This window comes from Oryx dammah, unplaced genomic scaffold (assembly GCF_014754425.2).
Source record: "Oryx dammah isolate SB20612 unplaced genomic scaffold, SCBI_Odam_1.1 HiC_scaffold_22, whole genome shotgun sequence".
NCBI classification, from domain to species: Eukaryota; Metazoa; Chordata; class Mammalia; order Artiodactyla; family Bovidae; genus Oryx; species Oryx dammah.
In genome coordinates this window covers 20,854,569-20,870,520 of record NW_024070206.1, presented here as the reverse complement: position 1 = coordinate 20,870,520, position 15,952 = coordinate 20,854,569, and the positions used below count along the sequence as shown (strand labels likewise).

General features: G+C 45.1%; 1 protein-coding gene across 6 annotated transcripts in view; it reads left to right on the top strand.

Annotated features, from left to right (window-relative positions):
* Positions 1–15,952, top strand: part of PTPRM (protein tyrosine phosphatase receptor type M) — a 660,655-nt gene that overhangs the window by 576,006 nt on the left and 68,697 nt on the right. For all 6 annotated transcript variants that reach the window (XM_040264647.1, XM_040264643.1, XM_040264646.1 and 3 more), the window contains 2 exons: positions 659–746; positions 12,838–12,914. In XM_040264647.1, the coding sequence (XP_040120581.1) occupies positions 659–746; positions 12,838–12,914 (165 nt within the window). The remainder of the gene's footprint in view (positions 1–658; positions 747–12,837; positions 12,915–15,952) is intronic.

Here is a 15,952-nt window from a genome sequence, read left to right as displayed (position 1 = left end):
TTTTTTCACGTGTCAGCTGATAGCAGAGGACATTTTCATTATAATTTGAATGGAAAAATGTATATCTGACTACCAACCCAAAGATTAAAGACCCTGGGCTTAATAATGCCAAATCCTTAAATAAATGGACATCTAAGCTCCATTGAAAATGAAGGGAAAACTCTGGCAGAAGTTCTTAGAGGATTTTAAGCTTGAAGTTGTGAAGTCTTAGCTTACCTACTTTCAATTTTAACCAAAAATAAATCTTTCAGTTTGCAATTGGGAAGAAAAATGATATCTTTATATCTCATAGGAGAACATTGAAGGATGATGACATAATTAAGAAGTTGAAAGAAATAGTAAGTTTTCTCTATTAAAGATTCAAGTAGAATAGAGATAAATACCCAGCCATTTTTAATACATCATACAAATGAATAGAGGGCTTATTCTTCAGTCCCCATCCATATTTGTAACATTTTAACTAAAGGAAAACAAAAAAACTAAATTAAATATTTAATATATAAAGTAGTTTAATAATCCATTATCTCTTTCCTGTGAACATTCTTTTCCTTCCTTGACCCTCGTACATTTTTTAAGAACACCCTCCGTCGTTAAAATCCCTGTGTTTGTTTACTGCACCGAATTGTAATTCGTCATGTCACTTTTCTCTTTCTTCCAGAGCTTCTTTGAAGGGCAGTCTGCACCATGGGACTCTGCTAAGAAAGATGAAAACAGAATGAAGAACAGATATGGGAATATTATTGCCTGTAAGTGTTGACAGCATCATTGCGCTGTGATGTAACTTTCTTTTCACATCTGCTAAGATTGACCACCGGCCTCATGCGGCGAGAATTTGCAGTGCAATTACTGCCTTCATCTCGCCTGAAAAGCTGGTGTGATGCTTTGCCTTAAGGAAAAGAAAAGCTACCTAAATATGCCCGCTACATCCATGTGTCTTGCTGTGGGCCTAGTTTTACTTTTAGATATAAGGTTTGGGTAACCTAGGTAATGTGCAAATGCTAAGAAAATGCATTCTGGAAGGAGTAAACAAAACAGATCTGATGATTCCCAGCTGTTTCTTGGGAAGGAATAGAAATAATTCGAAGCATGCCTCGATGCCAGGAGCTCGGGACTCTCAGCAGACACAAGCTCATTAATCCTGGGACACTTGGGGTAAGGAGGTCAGTAACAGCCCCATTTTGAGGACAGGAAACTGAAATGCAGAAGTTAAATGATCATCCCCGTATCACAACACTCATTAGCAACGGAGCTGAGATGATAACTCAGAAATTCCCAGTTCCCATGAAGCGGAATGCCACCAATCCATAATGTCTCAGTCGGTTCTTAAATCGAGCCCAGCCTCATTAATGTTCCATAACGATGTGGAGAGGCCTGGTAGATTGATGAGCTTCCCTCTTCCAGGGCTGAAGCCATCCATCCTTGCATTGCACTGCTCAAAGCCACACGAGTACCGACAGGGTACTCACAGAATTAATGCTATTTCTAAAGATATGTTAAAGAACAAACAATAACAGTGTGAAATACAGAGCACCTAGCCCATCCAGCCTTATTACTTATAAGAGAACAAATTTGAAAGGTTCAGGTAGTCCCAGGGAGCCATGTATTAGCTTGCTTGTTTGTGTAAATGCAGTTAGATTTCACCTGCCTGAGTTAACGTTTCTTGGTGGGACAGTTGAGATCCTGTAGCAGCGTCTGCTGCTGCTGTGAATGTGCTAAGTCGTGTCCAGCTCTTTTCAATCGCATGGATGGTTGCCCACCAGGTTCTTCTATCCATGGAATTCTCCAGGCAAGAATCCTGGAGTGGGTTGCCATTCCCTTCTCCAGGGGATCTTCCAGACCTAGGGATCAAACTTGAGTCTCCTGCGGGTCCTACCTTGCAGGTGGATTCTTTACCACTGAGCCACCAGGGAAGGCCACACTATGATGCCTAACACATCTCTGAATAGCAAAATGATGACTGTAGTCACGCCAGTGAAGTACGATATCGTCTCCTCGCATGGTTGTCATGTTTCATGTGTGTTGAAAGCACCTGAAATCTACTCTCTTGACAAATTTCTGGATTCAGCACAGTATTAGTAACCCTCATCATCATGCTGTACATTTCCTGTCTAGATTTAGTCATCCTATGTGGCTGTCACTCTGTCCCCTTTGAGCAGCAACCCCCATCAGAGCCATTCCCCCACCTCCCAAGCTCCTGGTAATGACCCTTCTACTCTCTGATTCTATAGATTCAACATTTTTTAGATTCCATATACAGATGAGATCATGCTGGGGTTTTCTTTTTGTGTCTGGTTTATTCCACTCAGCATAATAATGTCCTACAAGTTCATCCTTCTTCTTGTTCTTGTTCAGTCACTAAGTCATCTCCAACTCTTTTGTGGCCCCTTGGACTGTAGCCCACCAGGCTCCTCTGTCGATGGGATTTCCTGGGCAAGAATACTGGAGTGGGTTGCCATTTCCTTGTAGTTACAAATGGTTACCTTTTCCTCTAGTTGTTTGTTGCTTTCTAAAAGAATCCCTCTAGAACTGTCTGGTTGTTCGTATAATTGTCTGTAAGCATCTACACTGGCACATTCCAAGACATTAACCACTTAGACCACCTACAAAAGATTATTAGGGCTCCCAAAATAGGGTTTGCTGATTTTTAGATGCTACTGTTCATCCACCCCAGCTACGTACCAGGAGTCTGACACCGCATATGGGTTGCAGAAATACCACCATTCCTGGCTTAAATTCCAGAACCGCCCTGGTTCCCCCCACTTTGTCCAGTCTGGTGCTGGAACTCACATCTGAGCACTGTCTCACTGGGGAGCTTGTGCTCCTGCTCAGTTGTGTCCAGCTTTTTGCAACCCCATTGACTGTATCCCGCCAGGCTCCTTGGTCCATGGAATTCTCCAGGCAGAATACTGGAGTGGGTTACCATTTATTCCTCCAGGGATCTTCCCATCCCAAGGGTTGAACCTGCGTCTCCTGCATTGCCAGGCAGATTCTTTACCACCGAGCCACCTGGGAAGCCCCTCATTGCGGGTGTGGGCAGTTCAGCCTGAGCTCCCTGGTAGGTCTGATGAAGCCACTGCCATGCTGAGCACCCTTCTGACAGTCACCATTTGGAACTGCTTCATTTGAGACTCTGTATGTCTTTGATTAGTCTTCCCTGGTGGCTTAGACGGTAAAGAATCCGCCTGCAATGCAGGAGACCCGGGTTCGATCCCTGAGTTCAGAAGATCCCCTGGAGAAAGGAATGGCAACCCACTCCAGTATTCTTGCCTGGAGAATCCCATGGATAGAGGAGCCTGTGGGCTACAGTCCATGGGGTCGCAAAGAGTCAGACACGACTGAGCAACTAACACACATGTTTTTAATTATAGCAAAAATGAATCTTTGATATTGTTAGTGTTGTAGAAGAACTTGAAGAATAAAAATATTTCCCTAAATCACCCTAATGTATATGCTCATACTGGTTGTTTCTTTAAAGGCATAGAGAAGAGTATTGCATCTCCTTTTCACCCTAAGAAATCCTGTGATTGGAGAAAACTCAATTTTCCTGGCTGGGAAGCCTGCTCCAGGGAGCCCAGGCTTTGGGAATAGCACACTAACTAGGATGAAGGATTGGGGGATTCAGGGAACAGGTCCTGGAGATTCTTGTTATTGCTTTTCAGAGAATATAAAAGTGCTTTAATGATCACATTCATTGTTTTGCAACAGTGTTTGCATATAAAATGGTTTTAATGGTGCTTAAAAACTGTTTATTGGCTGTTGTTCTTAAGTAAGTTGAACTTTTCCCTTATTTACACAACACTTTTGCTGAGCTAGCCCTTCCAAGTATAAACGAGTACTCCCTCCACCATTGACACACACACAGACACATGCATACAGACACACAAGCAGAGCCTTCCTAATACTCTCAGCAGTTCTTTTTTTCATTCCACTCTTTTTTTATTTTTATTTTACTTTTTATCTTTTTTAATTTTTAAATTGGGTTTCCCTGATAGCTCAGTTGGTAAAGAATATGCCTGTAGTGCAGGAGACCCCGGTTCAATTCCTGGGTTGGGAGGATCTGCTGGAGAAGGGATAAGTTAGCCACTCCAGTATTCTTGGGTTTCTGTTGTGGCTCAGCTGGTAAAGAATCCACCACCTGCAATGTGGGAGACCTAGGTTCAATCCCTAGGTTGGGAAGATCCCTTGGAGAAGGGAAAGGCTACCCACTCCAGTATTCTGGCCTGGAGAATTCACAAAGAGTCGAATTTAAAATTTTTTTATTTTTATGATAACACATCTCAGCAGTTCTTAATTGTAACTAACAATTACAATTGAGAAAATAAGATGCAAGTCAGAAGAAAAGAATGAAACTCTGCCATTTGCAGCCACTTGGATGGACCTAGAGGGTATTTGGCTAAGTGAAATAAGTCAGAAAGGAAAATGCAGTATATTTTCACTTATGTGTAGAATCTAAAAAATAAAACAAACGAATATAACAAAAGAGCAGCAGACTCACAGATACACAGAACAACCTGTGGGGTGGGGGCGAGGAAGGAGGGAGGTGCAGGACAGGGTAGAGAATTGGGAGGTATCAACTACTAAGTATAAAATAAATAAACTACAAGGATGTCACATACAGCACAAGGAATACAGCTGATATTTGATAGTAAGCTTAAATGGAGTATAAACTATAAAAATTATTGATTCACTATCTCTATTTTATATACCTGAAAGTAATATAATATTGTAAATCAACTATACTTCTACTGAATAGATGATAGAATAATGGATGGATGTGTAGATAAATGGTAGGATGAGGATATGATATGATATGACATGATATTATAGAAGAAATAGATAGCTTCCAGGAAGGCATGGAATCAGAAGCAGCTCCTGTATTCCTGATTTGGGTGGATGGAGAATGGGTGAGCGAACAGATAGACAGATGGAAGTACGGGTCATTTACAAGATGTGTAACCCTGGAAGGGAAAGTTACTTGGAGCTCAGGGGTAGCATGGAAAGCTTGTGCGTTTAATCCAAACACATATTGTCCTGCCTTTGACATATTCAGATGGGATTCAAGTAGGCAACTATATGGACAGGCCTGGAACCCCAAAAGAGATGTAAAGTAGTGAATCTTCAGGCAAAGGACTGGTGGTTGTCAGCTTGTCTGTGGAGGAAGCATGGAGGGCGTGGAGGGCCTTGGACCCAGCCTGGAGGGGCTTTAATAGTGAGAACTACTGAGACAAAAGCACTGACATGGGCAGAGGAGCACGTGTCATGGAGGGGCGGGGCATGTGCAGTGTCGGCTAGGGGTCTAGTACAAGGAGGAGAGGGATATCCAAGGTGGGGAGTAGCCCAAAGCTATCTTGAAGTTGCCCACAGCTGCTTGGCGTGGGTGGGGGAGGGCAAGGGGGTGCAGCCCTGACAGTGGGGGACCCTCGACTCTCACGTGAAGAGGGGCTCTTCTGAGGTCTAGTTTTCATCTGGACTCGGGGTCCCCGTGCTTTGTGAGGTGACTAAGAGGACAGTGAGGACAGTGAGACCCGGTCTGTCCCGCGCAGGTCTTTACCAGCAGTCTCGTCTCCGTCTCTGTGGCCCATGCAAAGGGCTGCACATCCCCAGGACTTTGTCTTAAATCAGCATGCTTCTTCCTGCTAATGGAGCGACTCCAACAGTCCCCGTGTCACTTCTGAGGGACATACTACTGTCGCGATCCAGGTTAGGTGTAAAAGCAAGCAAAGGGAGGAGAGAGAGAGTTTGAGGTGAGTTTAAAGGGGTAAGACTCACTGGCAAAGCATCCAGCATCAAAAATCCAGCAGATGAGAGTAAGACAGAAACGTACCCACCAAACTCGTGTAGAAAAGAAAAGGGTAAATTCTAGGAAAATTAGGCAAAATAAAATTAGAGTCAGGGGATCTGCCAGGAGCCTGAAAAGAGTAGGCATCCCTGACAGAGGCTCTCAGTTTAAAAAAGTCAGGCACAAGGCAAGACTAAGAAGTGAGCAACACAAACCCGCAGCCGGAGTGAAGCTCAGCACGGAGCCTCCAGCGCTCAGCTCAGAGCTCCTTCTTCTCACTCAGATCCTGCATGGCTGGACCTGGGCCCCCCACCCCCTAATGGGCAGTGGCAAAGACCCCAGGCTGGAGCAGGGGACAGGGATGGCAGGATGCCCAGCACCTCCTCTCGGTTACCTCAGCCCCTCTGCCTCTTGTACCTTGAAACCAGTACAGCACCCGCCCTTGGCAGGATGTAACCACGGGGAGAGCAAGGCTGTTATTTGCAGCAATCAATAATAATTAAAATTAATTTTGAGTCTCCTGTCAGAGGGCAAATGTTACTTAGATCATTGTGATTCCAGTTTGCCTTAAACATGTCATCAATATTTAGCAGAAGGGGAGAACTGGTTAGAGATGAAAGATTGTAGTGACAGACGCCATCTCTGCCGCTGCAGTAACATCTAATCACTTACTGGTTCCAGCTGCAAGGCTGTGACCCAGATCCATCGTGTTCAATATGAAAATGTTAAAATATTTGAAGCTACACAGAGGTGTTTTAAGTATAATATTACTTGATAAAAAGGGCATAAATAACATGGTTTAGGGATGAGGGACCTGCTTTAAATCTCTAATTACCCTGCCTCTGATGTGCAAAGGCAGTCATACACACACACACAAATACATGCATACACAGACAGACAGACATATATACACATAAACAAACATATATACACGTATCTATGGTGTGTATATATGTGTGTGTACCTGTGTACACACAGATACACACACAAGACTGACTTGTTTACACAAAAGTACATACATACATGGGCTTCCCAGGTGGCTCAGTGGTAAAGAATCCGCCTGCCAGTGCAGGAGACGCAGGTTCGACCCCTGGGTCGGGAAGATCTCTTGAATGAGGACATGGCAACCCATTCTAGTATTCTTGCCTGGAGAATCCGATGGACAGAGGAGGCTGGCAAGCTATAGTCCATGGAGCTCTAAAGAGTTGGATGTGACTGAGCACATACACACACACACACCCATACATACATATATAAACACACATAAATACATGTGTATATACACACTCATAATGTGTACACATACACATGTATATATACTCATGCCACAAGTATATACACACATACATAAATACACACATGCAGGAAAGTACAAGCAGATTATAATTTTTCAGCAGTAAGCAGTGGTTTGTTATGACCAGGTCTTAATGTACCTGTCTCTTAACCAAAAACATTTTTTTGCCCTATTTCGTGTAGTAAAGGCTTTTTTGGAAGAACTTAGAGGAACGGCACAGACCTTTGATGCAGATCGAGTTTCTCAAAACGGCAGCTTATCACCCTTCTGGATGGGGTAACATTGAGTTGTGGCTACTATATAAACATTAGTTGGAGTTTGATCATATTCCATTCATCCATGGCTAAATACGTTTCTTTTTCCAATTAAAAAAACAATTCGTACACAGTCAAGAAAATGTGTGCAGTAAAGAGGGGGAAATTGTCCAGCACCTCACCCAGCACATTCAAATTCTGCTAACTTTTTATTTCTCTTTCCTTCAAATCTCTTTTTTCTATGGCTTGAAGTTGCTGGCTTTATTTTGAGCAATAAAAATAGATTTTTCTTGTTTTCTTTCTGATTCCTAAGACAGTGCAAACTATGTAGACAATTGAAGTGGTGCATAAAGTCATAAATGGAAGAAGAAACATCCCTCCCAATTTTGCCACCCAGCAGATGTCCCATCTCTCTGGTTGCTCACAATGCTCCTACAGACACATCCAAGTGCATTAGATTATTTCATAAAAACAGACTCTTAGGAGACATGCTGCTTGCAACTCACTCTCCACTTATATTATGTCACAGAATTGTTTTAAGTACAGAAATTTAGAGTACCCTTTTATAGTGATCGTTTCAGATTCCATTGTTTCATAAGATCACTGAGGATCAATTCTTTGCTGATAGTGAATGGTTTAAATTGGGTGAGGCTAGAATAAATTGTGTCTTAGGAAAGGAGTTTGGGGCTATCATATGACCCTGCAGTCCTACTCCTGGGCATATATCTACAGAAAAACATGATCTGAAAGAATACATGCACCCCAGTGTTCATTGCGGCACTGTTTAGCCAAGACATGGAAGCAACCTAAATGTCCATCGACAGAGGAGTGGACAAAGAAGATGTGATGCATGTATACAGTGGAATATTAGCCATAAAAATGGATGAAATAAGCCATTGGCAGCAACATGGATGGACCTAGAGAGTGTCATACTGAATGAAATAAATCCCACAGAGAGAAATATCGTGTGACATCCCTTATATGTGGGATCTAAAAAGAAGTGATAGAAATGAACTTGCAAACAGAAACAGACTCACAGACTTAGAGGATGAGCTTATGGTTGTCAGGAGGAAGGATGTGGGGGGGAGGGGTGGCGGGGGGATAGTTAGGGAGTTGGGGATGGACATGTGCATACTATATCTGACATGGATAACCAGCAAGCTCCTATATAGCACAGGGAACTCTGCTCAGTATTACGTGACAGCCTGGATGGGAGGGTAGTTTGGGGGAGAATGGATATATGTATAGGTATGGCTGAGTCTCTTCCCTGTTCATCTGAAACTATCACAGCATTGTCTGTTAATTGACTATACCCCGATACAAAATAAAAAAATATAAAAAGAAAAGAAAGGAAAAGGAGCTCTTGGCATGGATTCACTGGAGAGGGAGGAATCTGAAGGCAGTTATGAAATGGTTCAGGTGAAAATATCAGGTCTGGAAGTCACAGCAGTAATGATACGAGCGACAGAGTAATGATATATGGTAATGATACATGTACCAATACATGGCTTATATTAACTCAGTCTGAACAAAAGCACTACAAGATGGGCACTATGTTACTTCCATTTTACAATGGAAGAAACTGAGGCACAGAGGTAAATAATCTGTCCAAGGGCATAAACTAGAAAGTAACAGAATTAGGAGCAAACGCAGAGATTTTTACTCCGAAGTCTGTGATCTTAACCTCTATGCAACACTGTACACAAACAGGGATGGAAAAGAAAAGCTGTTGAGTAGATGCCAGGGATTCAGATGAAGGGCTTGTTGGGAATCATTCAGCCTGTTTCCTTTACCTGCTTATGCTTTAAAACTCGCTAAACTCATCTTCCCCAAAAAGTGGGTATGTGGAGTTTTCAGTGCTCTGCTCTTGGCATGGATTCACTGGAGAGGGAGGACCAGTGCTCTGCTGGTCCCCAAACAAGCCTACAGGGCTGGCTGTGCTGTGAATTGCAGACTCCTGCCAGGCTATTGCCTTTATTCATAGAAGAGAGTAACTTCCTTTTTTTATTGAAAGATGGTTGATGTTCAGTGTTTCAAGTACACAGCAAACTGATTCAGTTAGACATACATATATACTATTTTTCAGATGCTTTCATTATAGGTTATTACAAGAAACTGAATGTAGTTTCCTGTGGTATACAGCAAGTCCTTGTTTAATTTTTATATAGTTTTGTGTATCTGTTAACCCCAAATCCCTAATTTATACCTCCCCGCTGTCCCTGGGCTTCCCAGGTGACACTAGTAGTAAAGGACTCAGCTGCCTGTGCAGGAGATATAAGAGATGCGAGTTCGATCCCTGGGTCGGGAAGATCCCCTGGAGGAGGGCATGGCAACCCACTCCAGTATTCTTGCCTGGAGAATCCCATGCACAGAGGAGCCTGCTGGGCTACAGTCCATGCGGTCGCAAAGAGTCAGACACAACTGAAGCAACATGGCACAGCACTTCTACTTACCTATCTGTAGCTCTACACCATTATAGATCGGTCTCTCTGTATCTATCTAGATGACTGGATCAGATAGTCTTTACATCTGCTGTGTAAATTCTCCCTGAATCAGTTATAACATCTTCCTGCTTCTGTCATTAAGTCAATAAAAATCTTTGACATGTGTTCATCTTTTAAAAAAAAAAAAACTGGAGAAATAGCAATGAAGTTTAAAAAAAACACAAAACTTTGTGGGGCTTAACTGAATAGTAGGAGATGGTGAGAAAATTATGTCAAAGGCTCTGTTTATGGGAGATGAGAGTGCAGTCTTTGCAGAGATCGAAGTCCCTAATGAGAACATTCCAGAACTACTTGAGAGGCCTAGTGGTGGTAAATCGTGGGGAATGGGCAGTACTCGCCCTGAGGCTCCCAGGGAAATAAAGCCTGGAAGAGGAGGGATTCTGACAGAGAGCACAGCAGATTCTGAGACAGCCCTGGGTCAGAAGCTTGAGAGGCTCAGATGAGGTGCCTGCCTTTTAAAGCACAGCCCAGGGAAAGTCAGGGAGTAAAGCTGACCATTGGAGGAGCTGACTGAAGCCCAGGGGCTGCAGCAGAGCGGGGTTTGGTCCTATTGTAGCATCCTTCTTTTCAGAAGCTCAAATGGCTTTACCTGGGAAACTGCTCAGCACTCCCCTCTGACATCGTGTGTGGGCGCTGGCTCTTCCGATGCAGACGAGAGCTGTGATCATCCACATGTACCCCGTTCCCCAGGAACTCCCCTCCCCATGACCCAGGCCAATTCTGGACCGGAGCCTCTTGTTTTAAGCAAAATGGATTCTAGGATACTAGTTCTTAGAGCATGTCCACCACAGGGAGAATTTCTGCTAGCTCGGGGATCCATTCCTGGGTCACTCTTGCCAGTTTGGGCAGCAGCTGTAAAGGTGGTGAGAAGAGATGCCCAAGCATCTGGCCCCAGCAGGTGGTGACAGCGGGCACTCTCCATCACTCGCTTGACGCCAGCCTCCCCGATCCTCTCTTCCTGTGGTTTAGTTTCATGCTCACAGTAATCCCATGCGGAGGCACTGTGACCCCCCATTTGCAGGTCAGGGAAGAAAAGCCCAGCGAGATGAAGCAACTTGCCTGGAACCACAAGGAAGGGTTCCCCTGGCACCCCGGCCCTGGAGCCCACACACATGCCCACTGCCCGTGTTCTCTCGGAGAAGAGCAGGGGAACGTGGTCCCTCCAAGCTTCACCCATGTCTGACCCATCTTATTCCCACTCTCCAGATAAAGGCGTTATTACTGTTTTTGTTGTTTAGTCATTAAGTCACGTCTGACTCTTTGTGACCCCATGGACTGTAGCCCGCCAGGCTCGTCTGTCCATGGAATTCTCCAGACGAGAATAACTGGAGTGGGTTTCCATTTCCTCCTCCAGGGGATCGAACTAGCATCTCTGCCTTGGCAGGTGGGTTCTTTACCACTGAGCCACCAGGAAAGCCCAAAGGTATTGAGCCCAGGCTGATTATAAGGCTCGGACAGAAAATGATGTGACCATCTGTCAGGAACTGGAGTGAGAAGTCCCACCCGTGAAGGAAAGCTAGAAACTTGACACAGAGTTCCTCCTGTGGAATCAAGCACAGTGGTCCTCCACAGAGGGTTGAACTTGAGGGACCAGCTGAAATGTTGGCTTTCACCCATTAACAGGTCACAACAATAAATAGGTTCCAGTCAGCAGTTCATCCGGTGATCTCGGGTCAAATGCCTGTCACCTGCAGGTGCCCTGACTCTAGCCTCAATCTGGGGGTGTCATTTCTCACCCACTAACCCAGAAGAAATGTCAGCAGTGTAGAGGCAGGACCTCCACTGCCCAGGGTCATGGCAAGTGGGGTCTCAAACCAGTTCCCTCAACCCACCCTGCAGTCCTTCCCTCTCAGAGAGGCTGGCCTTATCTTCCAAATACAGGGTGGATAAGAGCTTTCACCGGAAGGAAGATTCCTCTACCCCAAAGAACATTCGTTCAGAAAAGCAATTTTTAAAGGACATTTTTTTTTTAAGTTCACTTTTGACTCATTTAAAAGACATTTGGGGAACTTCCCTGGTGGTCCAGTGGCTAAGACTCCACAGTCCCAAGGCAGGGGCCCTGGGTTCAATCCCTGGTTAGGGAACTGGATCCCATATGCCACAACTAAGACCCAGTGCAGCCAAATAAATAAATGAATATTTAAAAAATGAAAGATATTTGGGAGTAGGAGAGATTCAATGTTCCAGACACAAACATAGGGATTGGGGGTGGGGCAGTGAGCAAAACACGAAAATCCATCCCCTCTTAGGGCTTCTGGCACTTTCCTTTTTAAAAGATAGATTTTCAAGGAAATAACTGAGGTGTCTGAGTAGCATTCATAGAGAACATTTTCCATGCAGAAAAAATGTTTAATGTGGCTAATTGATACCACCATCATGACCCCTAGATGGGACTTGCTGTGCTTGAGAATTTATGTTTTTGTTCAATCATTAAAACAGCCCAGTTGGAGGCAGGTGCTGTCGTCCCTCGTCCAGATGACTGGCCCAGGCTTGGTGGCATGGCTGATGGGGGCCAGCCTGACTCCACCAGCCAAGCCCTTGATGCAGGAGGAGAGAACCCTGGTCCAATGACAGAAGTTAGAACAGTGTCCACAACTCCCAGAAAGTTGGGTGGTGGTTTATAATCGTTCATCAAGGTGGATGTCAGAGACAGCCTTCAGAATCTCAGGGCTCAGGTGTGATTTAGTGGAGCTGCTAAACTCTCAGTACAAGAACTCGTCCTGCCGTGATCCACAGGACTCAGTAAACGTTTCAGGCCTCTGCCGGCACTTCACGTCTGTAAACGATCAAAGAATGTGTTAATGAGATTTCCTGTGAAATGCAGAGGAATATAAACCCTTCCCCATCTTAACAGAAGTGTAGGGGTGTAACGTTTAATTCTTTGTTTATCTCTAAAGCGGCAGAACGTGAATGCCCTCTCTGTAACATGCTCGCATTCTGCAGCTCTACACAGCCCCACCGACAGCGTTTATTAATTGCTGTTTTCTTGTCCTTTTCCTTCTGCAGATGATCATTCCCGAGTGAGGCTGCAGACCGTAGAAGGAGACAACAACTCAGACTACATCAATGGAAATTATATTGATGTACGTATTCCGTGGCTCAGTTGGTAAAGGATCGGCCTGCAGTGCAGGAGACCCAGGTTTGATCCCGGGTCGGGAAGATCCCCTGGAGATGGGAATGGCAACCCACTCCAGTATTCTTGCCTGGAGAATCCCATGGACAGAGGAGCCTGGTGGGCCACAGTCAAAAAGAGTCGGACACAACTGAGTGACTGACACGGATTCTGACCTGTCAGTAAACCCAACTGTTCCGGCACATAGCATCCCGTGTATCTGCTCCAAGACAGGTAGACACAGGTTCGACCAAACACAGCAGCCCTGTCCCATATGTGCAGAGCTTGACCGTGAAGAAACAGGTCAGCCTCGGGCTGATGAGCCTCCCCCGCCAACCCCCGTGACAGTCTCTGCCCTCTTGGCCGCTTCATGCTTACGTGGACTAAGAAAATGGCATTTCCATTTTTGTCAATAACTTGGGTTCTTTGACACTTAAAGAAATCTGTTTGCATATTAATAGGACAAAACTCTCTAATTCCTCATTCGATGATTTGCCGTCTCCTGTCATCACAGCACTTTTAAGTTGCCTTCAAAGTCGTCTGCAGCTGTTAACCAGGACTTCTGACACTCGTAAGATGTGTCATTAAATATGTAGGCTGCTTAATTATTGAAGCCTGCTTCTTTGTTCATTCTGCATCATGTTAACTGAATGTCTTACATTAGAATAAATTCTTTGGGAGACAGCATGTTTTCACTTGAAAGAATGAATGAAATCAAAAGTAGACTGAAAATCAAGGGAACACTGCCGTTACCTCCAAGGCCTGAGTTTAGACTGAAGAGATCTCAGCTCCTGAGGCATCGTCCTCTGCGCTTGGACTTCATGCTGGTTCTTAATCCACAAGCATTTCTTTGCACAGGTTTTATTCAGATATGTGGGTTTCTTTCTTGTCTTTGTTGAGTATTACTAAGAATATTAGCATCACAATCACTAAAAGTTATCTAAAAATAACTCTTTGGAAAAGACCTTGATGCTGGGAACAGATGAAGACAGGAGAAGGGAACGATAGAGGATGAGATGGTTGGATGGCATCACTGACTCGATGGACATGAGCTAGTGGGAAATAGTGGATGACAGGGGAGACTGGTGTGCTGCAGTCAGTCCGTGGGGTTGCAAAGAGTCCGGCATGACTTAGCGACTGAACAACAACAATATACTACAGGATATTTGGGTAGTGCTCATTGGGAAGGTTTGGCATTGGGGCTTATAGAGTTGAGGGTGGGGGCTGATGGAGGATTATTTGAAAAATAATTCATATCTCAGTCTTCATACACCCCTAGACCCTCCTTTTGCTAATGACCAGAAACATACCCAAGACCCAAGGTAGAACTTTTTATTAACTCAGAGTTTCCTCCTAAGGCACACTGACTTATTCCTTTGTTCAGGAAATGTTTAGGGAGAACTTGACAGACATACCCAGAGGTGCCTGAGACCTGTTACCTTCTCCCCGAGGCCTCACAACTTAGAATCTGAAGCAAGAACTGTCTTTGCTGTGATGCTCCTTCCCTGGGGAAGAGTCCAGGGGAGCCCTGTTCATACTGCAGTCCAGCCCTCCACCCCTTGGGGTCCTTGAGCAGAGGGACAGTGTCTGGTCCTGCTGTATTCCGCCCCATCACAGGCTAGGATGCTGTAAGCCCTCAGCGTCTTCTGAGTCACCATCTGAGCAGTTGCTGTGATCAGATTAGGCTTGTCCTGGGGGCCTTTTGGACTAAGCTTTAAAGGACAACTGTGTAAGGCTTCCGGTGGTCCAGTAGTGAGCCACAGCTACTGCAGCCTGCAAGCCCTAGAACGTGTGCTCCGCAACAGAGAAGCCACCACAATGAGAAGCCCGCGCACCGCAACTAGAGAAAGCCTGTGTGCAGCAACAAGACCCAGAGCAGCCAAAAATAAAGATAAAGGAAAAAAAAAATGGCTGAGTAGGGGCACAGAGAGGAGAGGACATAAAAGTCACGAACTTACTAGATTCATTAGTTTTTGTTTTTAATAGAGAAAGAGTCAGTATTCAGGCCCACAAAAGTGAAACAATCGGTGAGATTTTATTGAGCATCTATTACATGTCAGTAACTGTTTGAGTTGCTGGTGTTGTAATTGTGAACAATTCAGGCCAAAACAGAATACTAAACACTGACATAAGGGACCTAACGATCTAACGGGGAGAAAGAGACCATAAATGAAACAAATCATTGAAGTCTGGTATATTGGACATCAGGAGGAATAGAGTGTCTGGAGTTGGCTCCACTGAGAAGGTGGGCATCCAGACCAGGTGGGTATCTCAGGGGGTGAGCCTCCAGGCTTGGAAGCAGCCCCAGGAAAGGCCTGGCTGAGGAGCACGCCTGGCGGATGTGGAGGGATCTGAAGGGGGTGGCGTCCAGGTGGTGGGGTGAGGGAGGTCATGGGCAGGTGACTGCATGGCGGTGAGGAGTCGGGCTCTTCCTGTGAACCAGGAGGTCAGAGGGTCAGTGCCGAGGAGTGACTGGATCTGGAAGTGACAGGAGAGTGAACTCTGGGGTGGCGGGAGTCAAAGTAAGGATGGCTGATGGTGACCTGGCCCATCAAATGACCCTCCCCTCTCCCAGCACCTTGCAGACCCACACAGACAGTAGTGAGTCCCACCAGGTCCTGTCTTGTGGAGCTTATCAGCTGACAGGAAATGAGTGCCCATCAAAATAACCCTGCTTAGTATCTATTGTGACTCTGTGTCAGAGACCTACTCCCAGTCAGGGTAGAGAAGAATGTGTCTGCTTTGGTTGTTCACTCTTGTAGACTTGCTTTCAAGAGCCAAAAGACCTAAGTGGTCTGAGAAGTTGGCATTTCCTCTCCAGGTCTCTTTGCTCTCTTTTCCAGCTGGCTTTGGGCAGTGTTTTGTGCCTTCTCAGGGGAGAGAAAGAAGTGTTAAGGTCTGTGGCAACAGTATACGTTCGTGCACACGCTCAGTCGCTCGGTTGTGTCCGACTCTTTGTGACCCCATGAACTGTAGCCCACCAGGCTCCTCTGTCTATGGGATTTCCCA